At 45.0% G+C, this 18761-nt stretch overlaps 1 protein-coding gene across 1 annotated transcript in view; it reads right to left on the bottom strand.

Annotated features, from left to right (window-relative positions):
- Window positions 1-232: 232 nt before the first annotated feature.
- LOC139262455 (electrogenic sodium bicarbonate cotransporter 1-like) overlaps window positions 233-18761 on the bottom strand; it is a 152336-nt gene continuing 133807 nt past the window's right edge. Inside the window, exons 21-22 of the mRNA XM_070877641.1 lie at window positions 6140-6292; window positions 233-298 (exon numbers count right to left, since the gene is read on the bottom strand). Of these exons, the coding sequence (XP_070733742.1) occupies window positions 245-298; window positions 6140-6292 (207 nt within the window). The 3' untranslated portion in view covers window positions 233-244. The remainder of the gene's footprint in view (window positions 299-6139; window positions 6293-18761) is intronic.

Here is an 18761-nt window from a genome sequence, read left to right on the forward strand (position 1 = left end):
ACATTTTGACAGATTTTTAAACCTGAATATTTTTGTTAATAAATACACTAGTTTAAAAGGTACCATAACATACAGCAGAGTCCTAATTATGTCTTAATTCAGACATTCATTTACTTCAGGAAATGTCCTTGAGTTATTTTGTAGGTTGATTTTTTTTACTGTTGGACATAGTTTCAGTCAAAATGTTATCTGCACAAAACACAAAGCTGGTGGTGAATCCACCATTGACTTACCATTTAATCTTTCAATTCACAGAGATATTTATGTCGGGAGGTTTTTGTAGGTACAGGTATTCAGACTGGAGGGAGAAAATAATTCACAAAATAGAAGTTCAATTTTTGACCACAATTTCAGCTGTTTAGAACTGTTGATGTAATTCATACAGAATATTAATTCCTTTACTGCAGTAGAGTTTTTCTCCATTTATTCTCCTCTTGTGAAGGCACTGACTTATGCTGAAGCACGGTTCCATCGGCATCAGGAGCTCACTGGAATCTCTCCCAAGTTACCAGCCTTCATGTACAAGTTTATACAATATCAGTAGGCTTTGCAAACATGGGGTCGCCACAGCCAAGCCCAATTCTGCCCTTGCTTGGACACTTTTCAAATGGGATCAGGAATAACAATTTGGAGCTGCAACACTGGCTCATTTTTCGTCCATCGCTGAGGGACACTGAATCTAGTTTTAGTGGCCCATTGTCCCCTAGCTGAGATCAACTAATGCAACAGAGACCAGGATCGAACCTGGGATCCTCCTGGATGTTTGTCTTTTCATCACAACAAGTAGTGCATTTAATCACATCATTATTGTGAAAACCCCAGTACAGATTTTTAATTAAACCTGTCTCAGTTTTGATCCACATATTACTATAAAAGTCCAAATGGAATAATATTTACATCTATGTAAGACTGATGAATTAGGGCTGATGCCTCTATGTTGCTAAATTCTTGATTTCAGCTGCATAGCTGTAGTGAGGTACTTAGCAAAGGCTAGGGGAGAATGAATTAGTGTCATCATCATATCATTGTTGCGTCCCTCATCATGGCTGGCTCACACTGTCAAATGATAAGTCCTGAGAGCAAGTCGAGCACTCTCTCTCTTTATTGCAGGATATATGGGCAGGGGTGGGAAAACAAGTCTGGAGGAGATTGCAATGAGACCATAGAGGGATTTGAAAATGAGAATTTTACATTTAATGTGTTGTGGAATATGATGCTATTGAGGGTCAGTGAGGACAGGAGTGATGAACAAGTCAAGCTTAGTACAGTGCAAAATGCAGGCAGCCACATTTTGGGCAAGCTGGAGTTTATGGCGCATGGATAAAGGAAGGCCAGCAAAAACCATATTAAGTCTGGAAGTGAAAAAAGCAGTAAAAGAGCTTAAGTAGAGGTGGAGGCAAGCAATGGTGGAAAGGTGGAAATAAATGGTCTCGGTGATGGAGAGAATTTGGAGTTTGAAACTAAGCTTGGGGCCCAACAGGACAAGTTATTATTTAAATGGAGAGAGATTACAAAATGCTGCAGTACAGAGGGACCTGGGGGTGCCTTGTGCATGAAACACAAAAAGTTAGTATGCAGGTACAACAAGTAGTCAGGAAGGCAAGGGGGATGGAGTTTAAAAGTAGGGAAGTCCTGCTACAACTGTACAAGGCGTTGATAAGATCACACCTGGAGTACCGCGTACAGTTTTGGTCTCCTTATTTAAGGAGGGATATACTTACATTGGAGGCAGTTCAGAGAAGGTTCACTAGGTTGATTCCTGAGATGAAGGGGTTGATTTATGAAGAAAGGTTGAGCAGGTTGGGTCTATACTCATTGGAGTTTAGAAGAAAGAGAGGTGATCTTATTGAAACATGTAAGATACTGAAGGGCCTCAACAAGGTAGATGCAGAAAGGATGTTTCCACTGGTGGGGGAATCTAGAAAAGTTTCAGAAAAGGGGTCGCCCATTTAGAACTGAGATGAGGAGGAATTTCTTCTCTCAGAGGGTCGTAAATCTGTGGAATTCTCTGCCCCAGAGAGCTGTGGAGGCTGGGTCATTGAATATATTTAAGGTGGAGATAGACAGATTTTTAAACGATAAGGGAGTCAAGGGTTATGGGGAGTGGGTAGGGAAGTGGAACTGAGCCCAAGATCAGATCAGCCATGATCTTATTGAATGGCGGAGCAGGCTCAAGGGACCAACTGGCCTACTCCTGCTCCTATTTCTTATGTTTTTATGTTCTTATGACACTGACTGAGCCAAGGAGGGGAATGGAGTTAATATCAAGGGAGCAGAGTTTATGGCAAATATTAAAAGCCTATGGCTTCAATCTTCCCAATGTTAAGCTGAAGGAAATTTTAACTGAGCCAAGGCTTGATGTCAAACAGGCAGTCTAGCAGCCCTAAAATGGTTATGGAGTTTTGGAAAGTAGTGGAACGATGCAGCTATGTATCATCAGCATATCTATGGAACCTGACCCCATGCCTGTGTATGAAGTCATTAAAGGACAGCAGACAAAGAAAAATAAATGGATAAGGATACATCCTTGGGGGAGTCCTGGGTGACAGTGCACGGGAGAAAAGAGATATCAATACTAGAGATTCACTGGCTTCACATTGGTAGGAGTGGACAATAGAGGAGAGGCATTGGATGAGGACAGCATGACTAACCATGCTGAAATCTACAAAAATATTTGAGGAGGATAAGGGATAGCACAGTGCGATTTCTGTCACAGAGGATATCATTGATGATCTAGGCCAAGGCAATCTCAATGGTGTGATATGGGCAAAATTTGTACAGGAAATTTCTGGAGCGATCAGCATAGAGGTGGGAGGTGACAACACTCTCTACAACCTTACAGAAGAAAGGGAGAGAGTGAATGAGTTAATGACGAGATGAGGGCTGCCGCCTGTGGAAAGGAAACCATCAACAAGGTCAGCTAATATGGGGTCAGGAGTGGTGGTTGAGTGACCAGGAGTGGACTGGGAAGAGGATCAAGGGAGCAGTTGGTTTAGGGAGAATGGGGGCAGATGAGGGAGAAATTGGAAAATGATGAGGGGTTTGGGCTGGAATGATTGGAAGACTGGGATGAGTCCTTGGATGGAGGGAAGAGAAAAGGGAGAAAGAAGCAAAGTGAGCTGCACAAACAGTCTTGTTTTTAGAGACAAAAACAATCCATGTGCTCTTTGCATTTTGTATTGAAAGCCATGGTTTAAGGAGGTGGTCAGTTTTACAAAATAGGAGACTAGGGTTGCTCGAGCAGACTAGGATGATTTTAGAATAGTAGATGGCTTGGCAAAATTGGAGAAAGATCTTGTGGGACTAGATTTAAAACAATGTTACACCTTCAAAGAAAAATGTTGCTCTGTTCTTTGGCGGAGTTGAGTATTTTAGCACTAGTCTTATTGATTAAAAAATACATGAAGCTTGCCCTTAAACTTATAAATTACAAATGGCATACAGTAAATTAAATAAAAGATACTGCCTTTGGAGGTAAAGATTGTCAACTAATCTCTGGGTTCAACTTCCTGAGTTGAGTTATGATTGAGTTACATAAATCAAACCTACAATTATAAAATGAATTATGTCCGTAAATTGAATTATATTTGTTTGACACATTTTTAAGGATCCCTTTGCAAACTTGCTCTTCATATAATGTTACTTAAACTTCCATTATCACATAAAAGATTTTATGGAGAAAAATAGGGAATAATTTATATGATGTGGTCTAAATTGACTTAGTCCTAAAAGTCATGTCAGTCATGGAGGAAGGTTAGAAATTTCCGCTCTCTGTGGTTGGCTGTTGTCTGGGCTGCTATCTATGTGGATCCATTCCATATATGTGAAAAGATTGGCTGTTGAGTGTGCATGGGACAGAACTTAAAGTGTCTAGTTGTATTTGTGTCTGGACGCAATTGGGCTGGCTGCTGTCTAAAACTGTGTGCAACTGGACCATCTGCTGTCTGCACTTTATTCAACTGGTTGGTGGCTCAATCAGGCTATCTGTTGGATGTGTGTGACTCGATCAAGTGTGCTTGACTGGACTGGCTGTGCGTAGCAGGACACGTTGTATACAACTAGGTTGGCTCTGTCTTTGATTAGACGGATTGCATTTCTCAGATTGGACTGGTTGCATGTGATTGTTGGTTATATGTAGCTGTACTGATTGTAAGTGACTTGGCTGCAAGCTGAATGCAGTCAAACTGACTATGTGAAACTGAGCTGCCCGGGTGCTCTTTGCACTCATTGGGTATGTAAAGCCTTACTAAAGCCAAAGCTGTTAACTTTGAGGATATGTTGGGTGTTAGATTTATGATCAATCAGAGTGAGACAGATTGCAAACCTATTTAAACACACGAAGCTGCGTTTATTTTTTTTAGGGAGGTGTCAAATAGGTTTTATTTCTAGCCAAATGAATGAGCCTAGACAAAAATGACCGAGGTTATACTATAAAAGTATCTAATACCAGTAACATGCTGTGAAATAAAATCTGGCATCAGTGAGTGCTAAACACAAAGGACAGCAGCACTGTTGCCGGAGCTCAATTGTGGAATTGCGCTGTCTGTCCTACGTGCATAACATCCAGGATTTAAGAGCTCATCCCTGTTGTGAGCTTAATTTTGCTCACTTAAAAGGTTGAAAAGTATAAAAACCTATTTGGATAAAATTAAAAATATCAGTAGTTACTTAGGGTTTATTGCTAGTGTTTCTAATATCTTCTGAACCGCTAGATGTGTTGTAGTTTTATCCCAGATTTTAATCCAGTCGCACAGTGCAAATGGGGTGGGCGGTTTGTTAAAATAGCGGGTGGGGGGGGGTGTTTGTATTGTGTTCCTCTCTCGCACCATTTTAACTGCCGGGATCCCAGCAGGATGCCTAACCCAGGCAGATGGGTGCCTGATTAAAGTGGGAAAGTTACACCCTGATGATGTTATCACTGCTGCGCTGCGATGCAATATTAACTCCTGGGATTTGGAGACACCATTGGGCCTGCAGAGGCTCAGGTAATTCTTGTTTTTACATTTTCTTAAGATTCCTTGTGGAGTAGGAGAAGCAAGAGTGTCCAAAAAGGAAACCTTGGGCCTCCTTTCCCCCAGGCATTCCCTGCCGTCTCCTCCTACCTCCATTATTGGCCTGGACCACCCCACCCCACACTTAACTTGCCGGGAATCGTTACTTGAGGGTGTCGGCCACCCTCCCGATTTCCCACCACTGGCTCTACGCCAGTCCCACTGGCTTCGGGCGGGATAGAGTACAGAGAAATGAAAATGAGGCCTGGGAAATAAAGTTACCCGGTCCTCAAGCTCAAATGTTCATAGGGGTTTTCTTCATTTCCCACCCTGAACATACCCCAAGCTAAATTCCAGACTTGTGTCACAAATGAATGTCATGTTATCCTACATTGTGTACTAAAAAACCTCCACAGCTAGAATGTAAGACTTTCCACAGAATTTTGTCTTATAAAAGTAATTAATACCTGTTCTTCACAGGAGTCAAAACTCTGCATAAAGTTTTCCAGCACAACTTGGGAGCACAAGGTGACTACAGTTGTGTCATCTTCCCTGAACAAACTGCCTGTAGAACAACAACAGCATTGCCTCTGCACTACTGAATATACATCACATAAGTATGTAATTCAGAGCATTTAGCAAAGAGATTTTACTTGTGAATTTACGACAATATTTTCACTGCTTTAAAGTTCTGAAGTAGTGTAGGACCATTTTTATCTAATACCCTGTATTTACTTCTACAAATGATTCAGGTGTTGACATGGTTGTTTTGCAAGTAGTTAGAACTGATATGTTTTTTGGGGAGGGGGTATTTACAAGATACTGTGGTACAAGAGGCTTTTAAATTGTCATATTTGTGCTACAGTTAGTGTGCTGTCGGTTCAGGGTGCAACTCATGGCTCAACTGTACTCAGACCATTAGAGACGAACCATTCTTTAAATTGGGTTCTGATCTAGTGCTCGATACTACTTAGAAGTAGTAATACTAAAATACATCTGTTGACAGGAAATCATCACTCAATTCAATCGCCACCTGTTTACAGAATGAGGGGGATTAAACTGCCACTAGATGGCTGCAAAGATCTCAAGTTTCACATTTGTTACATTTCTGCATTAAGAAAGACAAAATGGAAAGATACTGTACTCACATCTTCACTATCACTGCTTGGAATCTCTTTCTCTGCCTTCTTTTCTTCCATTACTTTGCTCTCTTTCTCAGGCATTGCATCATCAAGCCAGCTTAGGTCATGTCTGGAGAAGATGCATTCCATCGCCTTCCGTACCCCCACCAAAGCCAGGAGCTGTCATCCATCAAATACCAACAGTCATTGAATAAAGTTTGAATCAAAATATCAAACTACATTCTAATTTATATAAGTAGAGAGTAGAAAGCATTTCGTCAACTTATTGCTGTGCAAAAGAAATTAATGCACAAATAATATTGGCCCATAACAATATTAAAAATGTACTATTTATACAATTTTATTTCTAATTTAATCCTTGAAATCATTAAAAGAGCAGCACTGGGAAAGTTCTGTGACGTTCTGTACCATTGCAACACTTAAAATATTTCATTAGTGGCCAGTTCCTTTAATTCACTTACTCAGAAATAAAATGAGACAAAACAGGCTTTGTGGTTTCTGAGATGAAAAACTGCTACATACTGGGAACAATTAAGTACTACAAACTGATTTTTTGAGGCCAATTTGCTGTCAATAGAATACTGTCACAATTTTCCATTATACATGTCCCCATAGTGTCAGGTCTGGTTCTTATGGCTGCCGTAGGAGACAGCAGTAATGCCAGTGGGGATGTGATATTGAGTGATTCACAGAGCATGAGGAAGCTAAAAGAGTGGAAAGTGGGTGAGGATGGAGCACCTTCCCAGTGGAGGCTGAGTCGTGACTAATGCCCATGGTGTTAGAGTCGTGGGACCCAGAACTCACAAGTACATGCTTGAAAAGAAGGACGTTCAAGGAACATCACACTTACATGAAGACTCTGAGATCTGTTTCCAAGAAAGTGCAGCAACTGACAGGTGTGATTCTTGATTCCACAATATCAGGGAAGTATATTCTTCATGCAGACATCAGTGCAGCGTGAAGCAGCTTCACTGGAATCTGCAGCAGACCCCCATCTAAGGAGTGGCCACCAACCAGTCGGTACCTCCACCTCTATAGAAGTATGGACTGCAGCTCTGGCGGCAATAATGGAAAAAATAGACTGTATGAGCTTCCAGATCACTGCAACTGTGATGCATGCTGCTGTCTCTCAGGGCTTTCAGGATCTGATAGCTACGGGACACAGATTCAGGGTCCAGTTGACCTGCCTGATACAGCCCTCTCTAAGGACAGCGGTACATGTCAGGCTTCTGTGCTTCCCTCTCGGAGCCTCCCACCAGCAGAACCGGGTGACCCGGGAACAAGCTGCATAAATGCAGCCAGCAGTAGCTTCCTACCAGGAGCAAACTAACATGAGTGAAGGAACACCTCAGTCCCATGACCTTTTTGCAGAACATGAGCAACCAATCACATCTTGTGATACTAGCCCTCAGGTTAAACATAGAAGTAGTATGAGAATAGGTGAAAGAAAGGCATGTGTAACCACCCAGGAGAAGCCAGTTAGGTAAAGTTGATTGGCTTGTGTTCACTTCGGCATTATTGTAATAAAGAGGAATGGCACTTGGATTGTGCTTTGTTATTCATGGAGGTTAGTGTCATACAGGAAAAGGGTGCACTTATTTGCTGCTAACTTATATAATCAGGTGATGATTGTTGGAATTGTCATGTTGGGGAAAACAGAATGGATGTTCTGGGTACTGTATTGAAGTTCCATTCTTTGAAATTGGAGAAGGGAGCAAGGCACTGATATCCAGGATAGACTGTGTTAAACAGAAGAGAAGATTTCAGTGATAAGATGTGCCACATTGTTCGCATGCCGGACACAAGACTCCCAAAGCAAGCGCTATACTCGGAACTCCCTCACGGCAAACGAGCCAAAGACGGGCAGAGAAAACGCTACATGGACACCCTCAAAACCTCCCTGATAAAGTGCAACATCCCCACTGACACCTGGGAGTCCCTGACCAAAGACTGCCCTGAGTGGAAGAAGTGCATCCGGGAGGGCGCTGAGCACCTCGAGTCTCATCGCTGAGAGCATGCAGAAATCAAGCGCAGGCAGCGGAAAGAGCGTGGCAAACCTGTCCCACCCACCCTTTCCCTCAATGACTATCTGTCCCACCTGTGATAGGGACTGTGGTTCTGGTATTGGACTGTTCAGTCACCTAAGGACTCATTTTTAGAGTGGAAGCAAGTCTTCCTCGACTCCAGGGGACTGCCTATGATGATGATGCTCCTTGCAGGAGTCCTGAGTGCAGATTGCTTTGTTCAGAATAACTCCACAACGCTGTATATTGTAAGGTCAAACTGTTGTGACCTTGGTCTCTTTAATATAACTCCAGAGTGCATAAGCAGCATGGTAGACTGCCTTTTGTACCTGCTTGCCCAGGGTGTGCAGATGACCCTTGGGTCTCCCACAGGTGCACCCCCTGATGGCAAGTTTTATACATTGGTAATGTTTACATCATTTTATCCCAAAGTTATTTATAAGTTGAGGCGATCCGGGGCTCTGCGTTCCTGGGTTGATCACCTGAGTTGAAGTCCTGGCATGGGTGAGTCGGTCGGATCATTGCTGCACTGCGGTGTGGCTGGTCTGATTGGACTGTTGGGCATGGTGGGTTCATCCTCGTGGTTGACCGCGAGGTCGATCGATGGTTGGGTGTGTGTGGGTGGATCATTGATGATAATGTCCTCTTCAAACTGTTCTTGGTTGTCAGTGAATCGCAGTTTGGTCTGATTCAAGTGCTTTCTGCACTTTTGTCCATTCAAAAGTTTGACAACAAACATTCTATTCCCCTCCTTGGCTAACACAGTGCCAGCAACCCATTTGGGACTATGACCGTAATTAAGAACAAACACAGGGTCATTAACCTCAATGTCACGCGATACAGTCGCGCAATCGTGGTACACGTTATGCCGGTAACGCCGGGTTTCTACATGATCATTGAGATCCGGCTGGACTAAGGAGAGCCTGGTTTTGAGTGCTCTCTTCATTAGCAATTCTGCAAGGGGATCCCCGGTAAGCGAGTGGGGTCGCGTGCAGTAGCTGAGCAGGATCCGAGATAACCGGATCTGCAGGGAACCGTCCATCACGCGTTTCAAGCTCTGCTTGATGGTTTGGACTGCCCGTTCTGCTTGACCATTGGATGCGGGCTTAAACAGTGCAGACCTGACATGCTTGATGCCATTGTGGGTCATGAACTCGTTGAATTCCGAGCCGGTAAAACATGGTCTATTGTCACTAACAAGGACGTCGGGCAAACCATGGGTGGCGAACATGGCCCTGAGGCTTTCAATGGTAGCAGTGAACGTACATGACGACATTCTTATACATTCAATCCATTTAGAGTAAGCGTCCACTGCTACTAGAAACATCTTTCCTAGAAAGGGGCCAGCGAAATCTACATGGACCCTGGATCACAGTTTGGAGGGCCATGACCACAGACTCACTGGGGCTTCCCTTGGTGCATTGCTCAACTGTAAGCAAGTGTTACATTGGTGTACGCATGACTCCAATTCATGACTATGCCTGGATGGGTACTGTGAAGGTCGCGTATAAACGTTTCCCTGCCTTTTTTTGGCAAAATTACATGATTCCCCATAGGAGACAGTCCGAATGGATGGACATTTCATCCTTGCGTCGGTGGAACGGCTTAATTTCGTCTTGCATTTCCCCGGGAACAGCTGACCAGCTCCCATTAAGGATGCAGCTTTTTACTAGTGATAGCACAGGGTCCTGGCTAGTCCAGGTCCTGATCTGGCGAGCCGTGACAGGTGACTCCTCGCTCTCAAAGGCATCCATTACAAGAAGCAAGTCTGCGGGTTGCGCCATTTCCACCCCGGTGGTGGGCAATGGTAGACGACTGAGGGCATCAGCACAGTTCTCAGTGCCTGGTCTGTGGCGGATTACATAGTCATAAGCAGATAACGTTCGTGCCCATCTTTGGATGTGGGACGAAGCATTGGTGTTAATACCTTTGCTTTCTGAGAACAGCGAAAAGAGCGGCTTGTGGTCGGTTTCAAGCTCGGACCGGAGTCCAAATAGGTATTGGTGCATTTTCTTAACCCCGTATATGCATGCTAATGCTTCTTTCTCAACCATATTGTAGGCTCTTTCAACCTTAGATAAGCTTCTGGATGCATATGCCACCGGTTGCAGTTTGCCTGACACATTGGCTTGCTGTAACACACAACCGACCCCGTACAAAGATGCATCACAAGCTAGTACTAAATGTTTGCACGGGTCATACAATACAAGTAACTTGTTAGAACATAGCAGGTTTCTAGCCTTGTTAAAGGCTGTCTCTTGAGATTTACCCCAAACCCAGTCGTCACCCTTGCATAGCAATAAATGCAAAGGCTCCAGCAAAGTGCTCAACCCCGGTAGAAAGTTACCAAAATAGTTGAGGGGTCCCAGGAACGAACGCAGCTCCGTCATATTCTGTGGTCTGGGTGCATTCTTGATGGCCTCCGCCTTGGATTCCGTGGGTCTGATGCCGTCCGCCGCAATCTTTCTCCCCAGAAATTCGACCTCTGGCGCCAGGAAAACACACTTGGAGCATTTCAGCCTGAGTCCCACTCTGTCCAGTCGCTTTAGAACCTCTTCCAGGTTGTGCAAGTGTTCGGTGGTGTTGTGGCCAGTGATCAAGATGTCGTCTTGAAACACCATGGTGCACGGAATTGATTTCAGCAGACCCTCCATGTTCCTCTGGAAGATGGCCGCAGCCGAGCGAATCCCAAAGGGGCATCTGTGGTATATGAACAGTCCTTTGTGCGTGTTGATGCACGTCAATTTTTTCCATGGTTCAGCCAGCTCCTGTGTCATGTAAGCAGAGGTTAGATCCAGCTTGGTGAACGACTTCCCCCCTGCTAGCGTTGCGAACAGGTCATCCGCTTTGGGTAGTGGGTACTGGTCCTGTAACGAGACTCGGTTGATCATAACCTTGTAGTCCCCGCAGATTCTGACCGTCCCATCGCCTTTCAACACCGGAACAATTGGACTGGCCCACTCGTTGAACTCAACTGGTGATATAATCCCCTCTCGTTGAAGTCTGTCCAGCTCGATCTTAACTTTCTCTCATATCATATATGGAACCGCTCGGGCCTTGTGATGAACGGGTCGTGCATCAGGGACTACTTGGATCTGCACTTTGGCGCCTGTGAAGTTGCTGATGACTGGCTCGAATTACGACGAGAATTTGTTTAGCACTTGGGCTCACGAGACGTCATCCACCGAAGACAGTGCTTTGTTGATGTCCCAGTTCCATCGGATCTTTCCTAGCCAGCTTCTGCCAAACAGCGTTGGGCCATCGCCTGGTACAATCCATAGTGGTAAATCATGCACAGCTCCATCGTACAATACCTTCACTGCCACACTGCCAATGACTGGTATGAGCTCTTTGGTGCAAGTGCGCAGCTTGGTGTGGATCGGACTTAGTTTTAGCCTTTGTGCCTTGTTGCCCCACAGTTTCTCAAAAGCCTTCTGGCTCATAATTGACTGACTCGCCCCCGTGTCCAATTCCATGAAAACTGGAATGACGTTTAATTTGACTTTTAACATTATTGGAGGGCTTTTGGTGGTGAAGGTGTTTACCCCATAAACTTGCTCTTCAGCCTTGGGTTTTTGCCTCTCTTACTCGTTCAGAGTGATCCACTCCGGATTGGTCATCTTCTGCCGACTCTGCCACGTGGTGAGTCGCAGCACGTTTGCACATTCGCTGGAGGTGCCCCATTGTTCCACAGCCCTTGCACACGTAGTGCTTGAATCGACATTGGGCTCGATTACCCCCGCAGCGCCAAAATGGTATGAATGGATTCGCATTCACGCCCCACAGCGGATTCTGAGTCATCCTAGGTCTAGCCTCTGCGGGCGTGTAGGCCCTGCCATGTACAGTTCTGCCTGCTGAAAGCGTGATTTTATGCACAGTACTTGCCGGTGAGCTTCGATGCTGCAATGATATCTGTTTAGTGTTATCGTTCACGGACATGAAAGCCTGGGCTATCGTGATGGCCTTGCTCAGATCTAGCAATTCGGCATACAGCAGTTTGCGAAGAATTACCTTGGAATCGTCCTGGCCATCAAGATGCTCTCCTTTGGCTTGAGGTGTTCCCGAACCAGCGTGCACAACTTTTCATATGTCTTCTCTTTTGGTTTCATTGGTGCTAGCAATTTTTGATGAGGCCGTATATCATGGACCCGCAAACGGTGAGGAGAATCGCCCTGCGCTTGACCGCGTTTCTTCCTTATTTAGCTCAGTGGCCACGAAGTACTGGTCAAGACATTCAACGAAGGGTTCCCAATCATCACCCTCAACAAATCTCTCAAGAATACCAACGGCAGCCATAATTGTGTGGAAAGTTCATGATCTGTTACTCGTTGCCAATTGTTATGTTCAGAATAACTCCACAAGACTGTATATTGTAAACTCAAACTTGGTCTCTTTATTGTAACTCCAGAGTGTGTAAGCAGCATGGTAGACTGCCTTTTATACCTGCTTGCCCAGGGTGTGCAGGTGACCCTTGGGTCTCCCACAGGTGCGCTCCCTGGTGGCAAGTGTTACATATTGGTAATGTTCACATACATAACACAGGTCATTGTGATGGTCTCCTCCGTGTAGTTCTGCCTCCAAAGCAGCTATGACCGCCTTCCCCGCAATGCCGAATCATAATGACATACAAGGGTATTACCTGCTCCCGAGAAGCCCTCACTGTAGGTGGGGGTAGAGAGTGAAAATCTCCCGTTGGTCTTACCCTGTCTCGCTGTCCGAAGCAGTGAGAAGTAAGAACAAGTCTGTGTAAGCAGAATGTCAACAAAAATAAACATTGTGTTGAAAAATCGTTTTGAGATGCTGAAATCACGACTGAAATGCTCCACACGCTACAGGCTCACAAACTCCTGTCTCAGTTGATCCCGATAACAGCTGTACTTTATCATTTTCATTCTAACTTACCCCGAGTGCTTTGCGTGTGTGAAAACAGAAATCTTGTAGCTGCAATAGCATTAACCCTCATCAGGACTCAGCAGGTGGATCGTTGAAAGGCCAAAAACGTAAGGAAATATGGTAGGGGTTCAAATTTTGGCGAAAATCCAATGTAAATGGCTTACACCCACTTTTGCTTCAGAAAAATGCTACCTGCCATAATAGTTTGCTGAAAACAGCGTGGAAACCTGGGTTTTGGCCTTTACCTTTTGCCCCTGATCCATTCCACCATCATTTGATCCTGCATAATAAGTACAATGTTGGCTCCTTGGCGAGTAAGGCTACCCACTGCAGGCATGGCTTATGATGCTTGCGTGCCCATACAGGTTTAAAGAGTTTGATACATCTATGAATGCTATCATTGAGCACAGCATAGAAATATTGAAGCAACAATTCCATTGCTATCACAGGTCTCGGTACTTTCTTAAATATAGTTCGGCCAGTGTCATGTACCATTGTGGTTTGTGGTATGCTTCACAATATTATTAAGCAATGAGCAGTACACATAGAACTCCCAGGTGAGAAACATAGAAACATTGAAAATAGGCGCAGGAGTAGGCCATTCGGCCCTTCGAGCCTGCACCACCATTCAATAAAATCATGGCTGATCATTCAACCTCAGTACCCCTTTCCTGCTTTCCCTCCATATTCCTTGAGCCCTTTAGCTGTAAGGGCTATATCTAACTCCCTTTTGAATATATCTAATGAACTGACCTCAATAACTTTCTACGGTAGAGAATTCCACAGGTTAACAACTCTCTGAGTGAAGAACATAAGAACATAAGAAATAGGAGCAGGAGTAGACCGTTCAGCCCCTCGAGCCTGCTCCGCCATTCAATAAAATCATGACTGATCTGATCTTGGCCTCAACTCCACTTCCCTGCCCGTTCCCCATAACCCTTGACTCCCTTATCATTCAAAAATCTATCTATCTCCACCTTAAATATATTCAAAGACCCAGCCACCACAGCTCTCTGGGGTAGAGAATTCCAAAGATTCACGACCCTCAGAGAAGAAATTCCTCATTTCTGTTTTACATGGGCAACCCCTCATTCTGAAACTATGCCCCCTAGTTCTAGATTCCCCTGTGAGGGGATTCATCCTCTGTACATCTACCCTGTCAAGCCCCCTAATATATTTCAATAAGATCACGTCTCATTCTTCTAAACTCCATCCAATGACCTGCATCCTTTTGAGGGAGATAACACACAACATGAAGATCCTGAGGAGACTGTTGGGAACAACAGTTGCCTTCCACTAGAGCTGTCTGGCAAGATTTTATAATGATAATCCTTCAATTGCTAACCCATTTATCCTCCTGAATTAACATTTCTGCCAATCATTTTCTGCAGCCCTGAAAAGATGCAATGCTCACAGCACAAGCAACATTTGCTGCACAACTGCCAACCAGACAATTCATTTCACGTCAAATTCCAATCTACAATAAATGCTCGCCTTGCCAGCGATGCCCACATCCCATGAATGAATAAATAAATTACAGAAATATTCTCTGGAGACAATGCAAATAAAAGTTCCAGTTTATTTTATTGCTGTATACATCTAATTCGCTATTTGAGCACCAACACCCCCCTCCCCCCCGATTACAGTGCTCTCGTGCTTCTACAAAATGTTCCCCAATTATTGAAACATGACAATCAATGGGCTGTAGTATCTCAGTCAACAGCTCCAGAGATGGTGGTGACTATTAAATTGAGCGCAGGTCCGAGAGATCCAGCTGCAGAATGCTCTACTTTGGGAGACATTGTTTATGGGTTTGCGGGGATGGGGGAAGGGGGGGCAGAGAGAGGGGGGGAGTGGAGAAGGGGGTGTTGCACAAGGCTTGATAGGTGTTGTCATCTAGTGAGACATCAATTTCATTCATGTCCTTTGCTTGCCTGCCCTGTTACTCGGCTCTGCATAAACATGACCACTGTTCTGTGCAGAGCAGACTCAAAACGAACAGTGAGGTGACTGAAGCCTGATCCATATGATCTCCTAGCTTGTTCACGGCAGATAAATAGCAGATTCCATTGCCTGTGTGCGTCCAAAATGAGCATTCCTGAGAGTTGTTATTACTAACATTACAAGCTATCATGGAAGCCTGTACTGCAGGTATCCCTGGAGAAACTACGTTTTTCACAGTGACTGCACAATTTCAATGTGATGCATCAGAACCTGAAATATTCAGGTTCTAAAATCCCCCACATTAGTTATCATATGGTGAAAGCTCCTAAGCAGACAATCCAACCCTTCCAGCAATCTCTCTTCCTCAGAAAACATCATTCTTTTAAAAGGTGGGGCCTGGAGGTCCACATTCCCGCTCTCTTTAACAGAAAAAAGGACATTAGCTGACCATCTGAACAGTTGATTTATTTTCCTCCTTGGCCACCCCCACCTGCTTACATGCTCTGTTAATTTGGATAATTATTCACAACAGCAGGTGAAAACACATAGATTTAGCGAAAGCACTTGGGGTGGGAGAGGAAAATTGTGTTTGAATCTAAGAGGTAACTGCCACATAAGAGGTTACTGCACAAGATAAAAGCTCATGCGGTTGGGGGTAATATATTAGCATGGATAGAGGATTGGCTAACTAATAGAAAACAGAGAGTCGGGATAAATGGGTGGGGTGCCGCAGGGATCAGTGCTAGGTCCTCAAAATGAGGTGCCAACCTCGGGAAGCTGCAATACAGGACTACATGCATTCTAACAGCATGCTATAGACCGAGCTAAGCGATCCCACAATCAATAGATCAGATCAAAGCTCTACAGTTCTGCCACATCCGGTCGTGAATGGTGGTGGACAATTAAACAACTAACGATCTTCAGCCAGAAGTGCCGAGTGCATGATCCATATCAACCTCCTCCTGAGGTTACCACATCACAGAAGCCAGTCTTCAACCAATTCGATTCACTCCACGTGGTATCAAGAAGCGGCTGTAAGCACTGGATACAGCAAAGGCTATGGGGCCCGACAACATCCCGGCTATTGTGCTGAAGACTTGTGCTCCAAAACTAGTTGTGCCTCTAGCCAAGCTGTTCCAGTACAGCTGCTGCTTCTTCTTCTTAGGCAGTCTCACGGAGTCGAGGATGACTTGCTTGCACACCAATAGGAGTTCTCAGGTGACTGATGAGTCCAATGCGGGACCTACAGTCTCTGTCACAGGTGAGGCAGACGTTGATTGGAGGGACGGGTGGGTGGGGTGCTTGAGTTGTCGTGCTATTCCGCTCCTTCCGCTATTTGCGCTTGGCTTCCGCTTGCTCCCGGTGAAGAGACTCAAGGTGTTCGCCGCCTTCCCGAATGCTTCTCCACCACTTTGAGCGGTCTTGGGCCAGGGATTCCCAGGTGTCAGTGGACATGTTGCACTTTTTCAAGGAAGCTTTGAGGGTGTCTTTGAAGCATTTCCCACCTAGGGCTCACTTGCCGTGTTGGAGCTCTGAGTAGAGCGCTTGTTTTGGGAGTCTGATATTGGGCATGTGGATGATGTGGCCTGTCCATCAGAGCTGATCGAGTGTGGTCAATGCTTCGATGCTGGGGATGTTGGCCTGAGCGAGAACACTGATATTGGTGCACCTATCCTGCCAATGGATTTGCAGGATCTTGCGGAGACAGCATTGGTGATAAATCTCCAGTGCTTTGAGGTGCCTGCTGTACATAGTCCACGTCTCTGAAGCATATAGGAGGGCAGGTATCACTACTGCTCTGTAGACCATAAGCTTGGTGCCGAGATTGAGATCCTGGTCTCCCTCAGGTGACCGAAGACTGCACTGGCATACTGAAGGCGGTGTTGGACTTCGTCATCATCTGCTCTTGTTGACAGTAGGATCCCGAGGTATGAAAAATGGTCCATGTTGTCCAAGATCTCATCATGAATCTTGATAATCGAGGGGCAGTACTGTGTGGCGGGGGCAGGTTGGTAGAGAACCGTTGTCTTATGGATGTTTAATGTAAGGCCCATACTCTTGTACGCTTCGGTGAAGGTGTCAACGATGGTTTGGTGTTTGACCTCCGAGTGTGCAAATGCAAGCGATGTCTGCATACTGTAATTCAATGACAGAGAATGGGACAACCTTGGATCTGGACTGAAGGTGACGGAGGTTGAACAATTTCCCGTTTGTTCTGTAGATTAGCTCCACTCCAGCGGGGAGCTTACTGAAGGTGAAATGAAGCATTGCAGCAAGGAAGATCAAGAAGAGCATTGGCGCGATGACACAGCCTTGCTTGACTCTCATTTTCCTATCCTCTCTGGCTACAGGTGCGGTGCCAGAGGACTGGAGGACTGCTAATGTTGTACCTTTGTTTTAAAAGGGAGAAAGGGATAGACCGAGTAATTACAGGCCATTCAGCCTAACCTCGTTGGTGGGAAAACTATTGGAAAAAATCCTGTGGGACAGGATAAACCTTCATTTGAAAATACATGGATTAATCAAGGACAGTCAACGTGGATTTGTCAAGGGAAGGGCGTGTCTGACTAACTTGATTGAATTTTGAGAGGAGGGCCGATGAGGGCAGTGCGCATGATGTAGTGTATAGAGATTTTAGCAAAGCTTTTGATAAGGTCCCATATGGCAGACTGGTCACGAAAGTAATAATCCATGGGATCCAGGGCAAAGTGGCAAGTTGGATCCAGAATTGGCTCAGAGGTAAGAAGCAAAGGGTAATGGTTGATGGATGTTTTTGTGACTGGAAGGCTGTATCCAGTAGGGTTCCACAGGGCTCAGTGCTGGGTCCCTTGCTTTTTGTAGTATATATCAATGACTTGGACTTAAATGTTGGGGGTATGATTAAGAAGTTTGCAGATGACACTAAAATTGGCTGTGTGGTTGATAATGAAGAAGAAAGCTGCAGACTGCAGGAAGATGTCAATATACTGGTCAGGTGAACAGAACAGTGGAAAATGAAATTCAATCTGGATAAGTGTGATGTAATGCATTTGGAGAGGTCTAACAAGGCAAGAGAATACACATTAAATGGTATGCCACTGAAAAGTGTAGAGGAACAAAGGGACCTGGGGGTGCAGGTCCACAGATCCCTGAAGGTAGCAGGTCAGGTAGATAAGGTGTTTAAGAAAGCATATGGAATACTTGCCTTTATTAGCTGAGGCATAGAATACAATAACAGGGAAGTTATGCTTGAACTGTATAAAACACTGGTTAGGCCACAGCTAGAGTACATGCGATTCTGGTCACCACATTACAGGAAGGATGTGATTGCACTGGAAAGGGTGCAGAGGAGATTTACAAGAATGTTGCATGGGCTGAAGAATTTTGGCTATGAGGAAAGATTGGAGATGCTGGGTCTGTTTTCTTTGGAACAGAGGAGACTAAGGGGAGACCTGATTGAGGTGTATAAAATTATGAGGGGCCTAGATACAGTGGATAGGAAGGACCTGTTTCCCTTGGCAGAGGGGTCAACAACCAGGGGGTATAGATTTAAAGTAATTGGGGGGAGGTTTAGAGCAGATATGAGGGGAAATGTCGTCACCCAGAGGGTGGTGAGGGTCTGGAACTCACTGCCTGAAAGGGTGGTTGAGGCAGAAACACTCACCACATTTAAAAGATACTTGGATGTGCACTTAAAGTGCCGTAACCTACAGGGCTACAGACCAAGAGCTGGAAAGTGGAATTAGGCTGGATAGCTCTTGGTCGGCCGGCGTGGACACGATGGGCTG

The sequence above is a fragment of the Pristiophorus japonicus genome, chromosome 4 (genome assembly GCF_044704955.1).
Source record: "Pristiophorus japonicus isolate sPriJap1 chromosome 4, sPriJap1.hap1, whole genome shotgun sequence".
Lineage (NCBI taxonomy): Eukaryota > Metazoa > Chordata > Chondrichthyes > Pristiophoridae > Pristiophorus > Pristiophorus japonicus.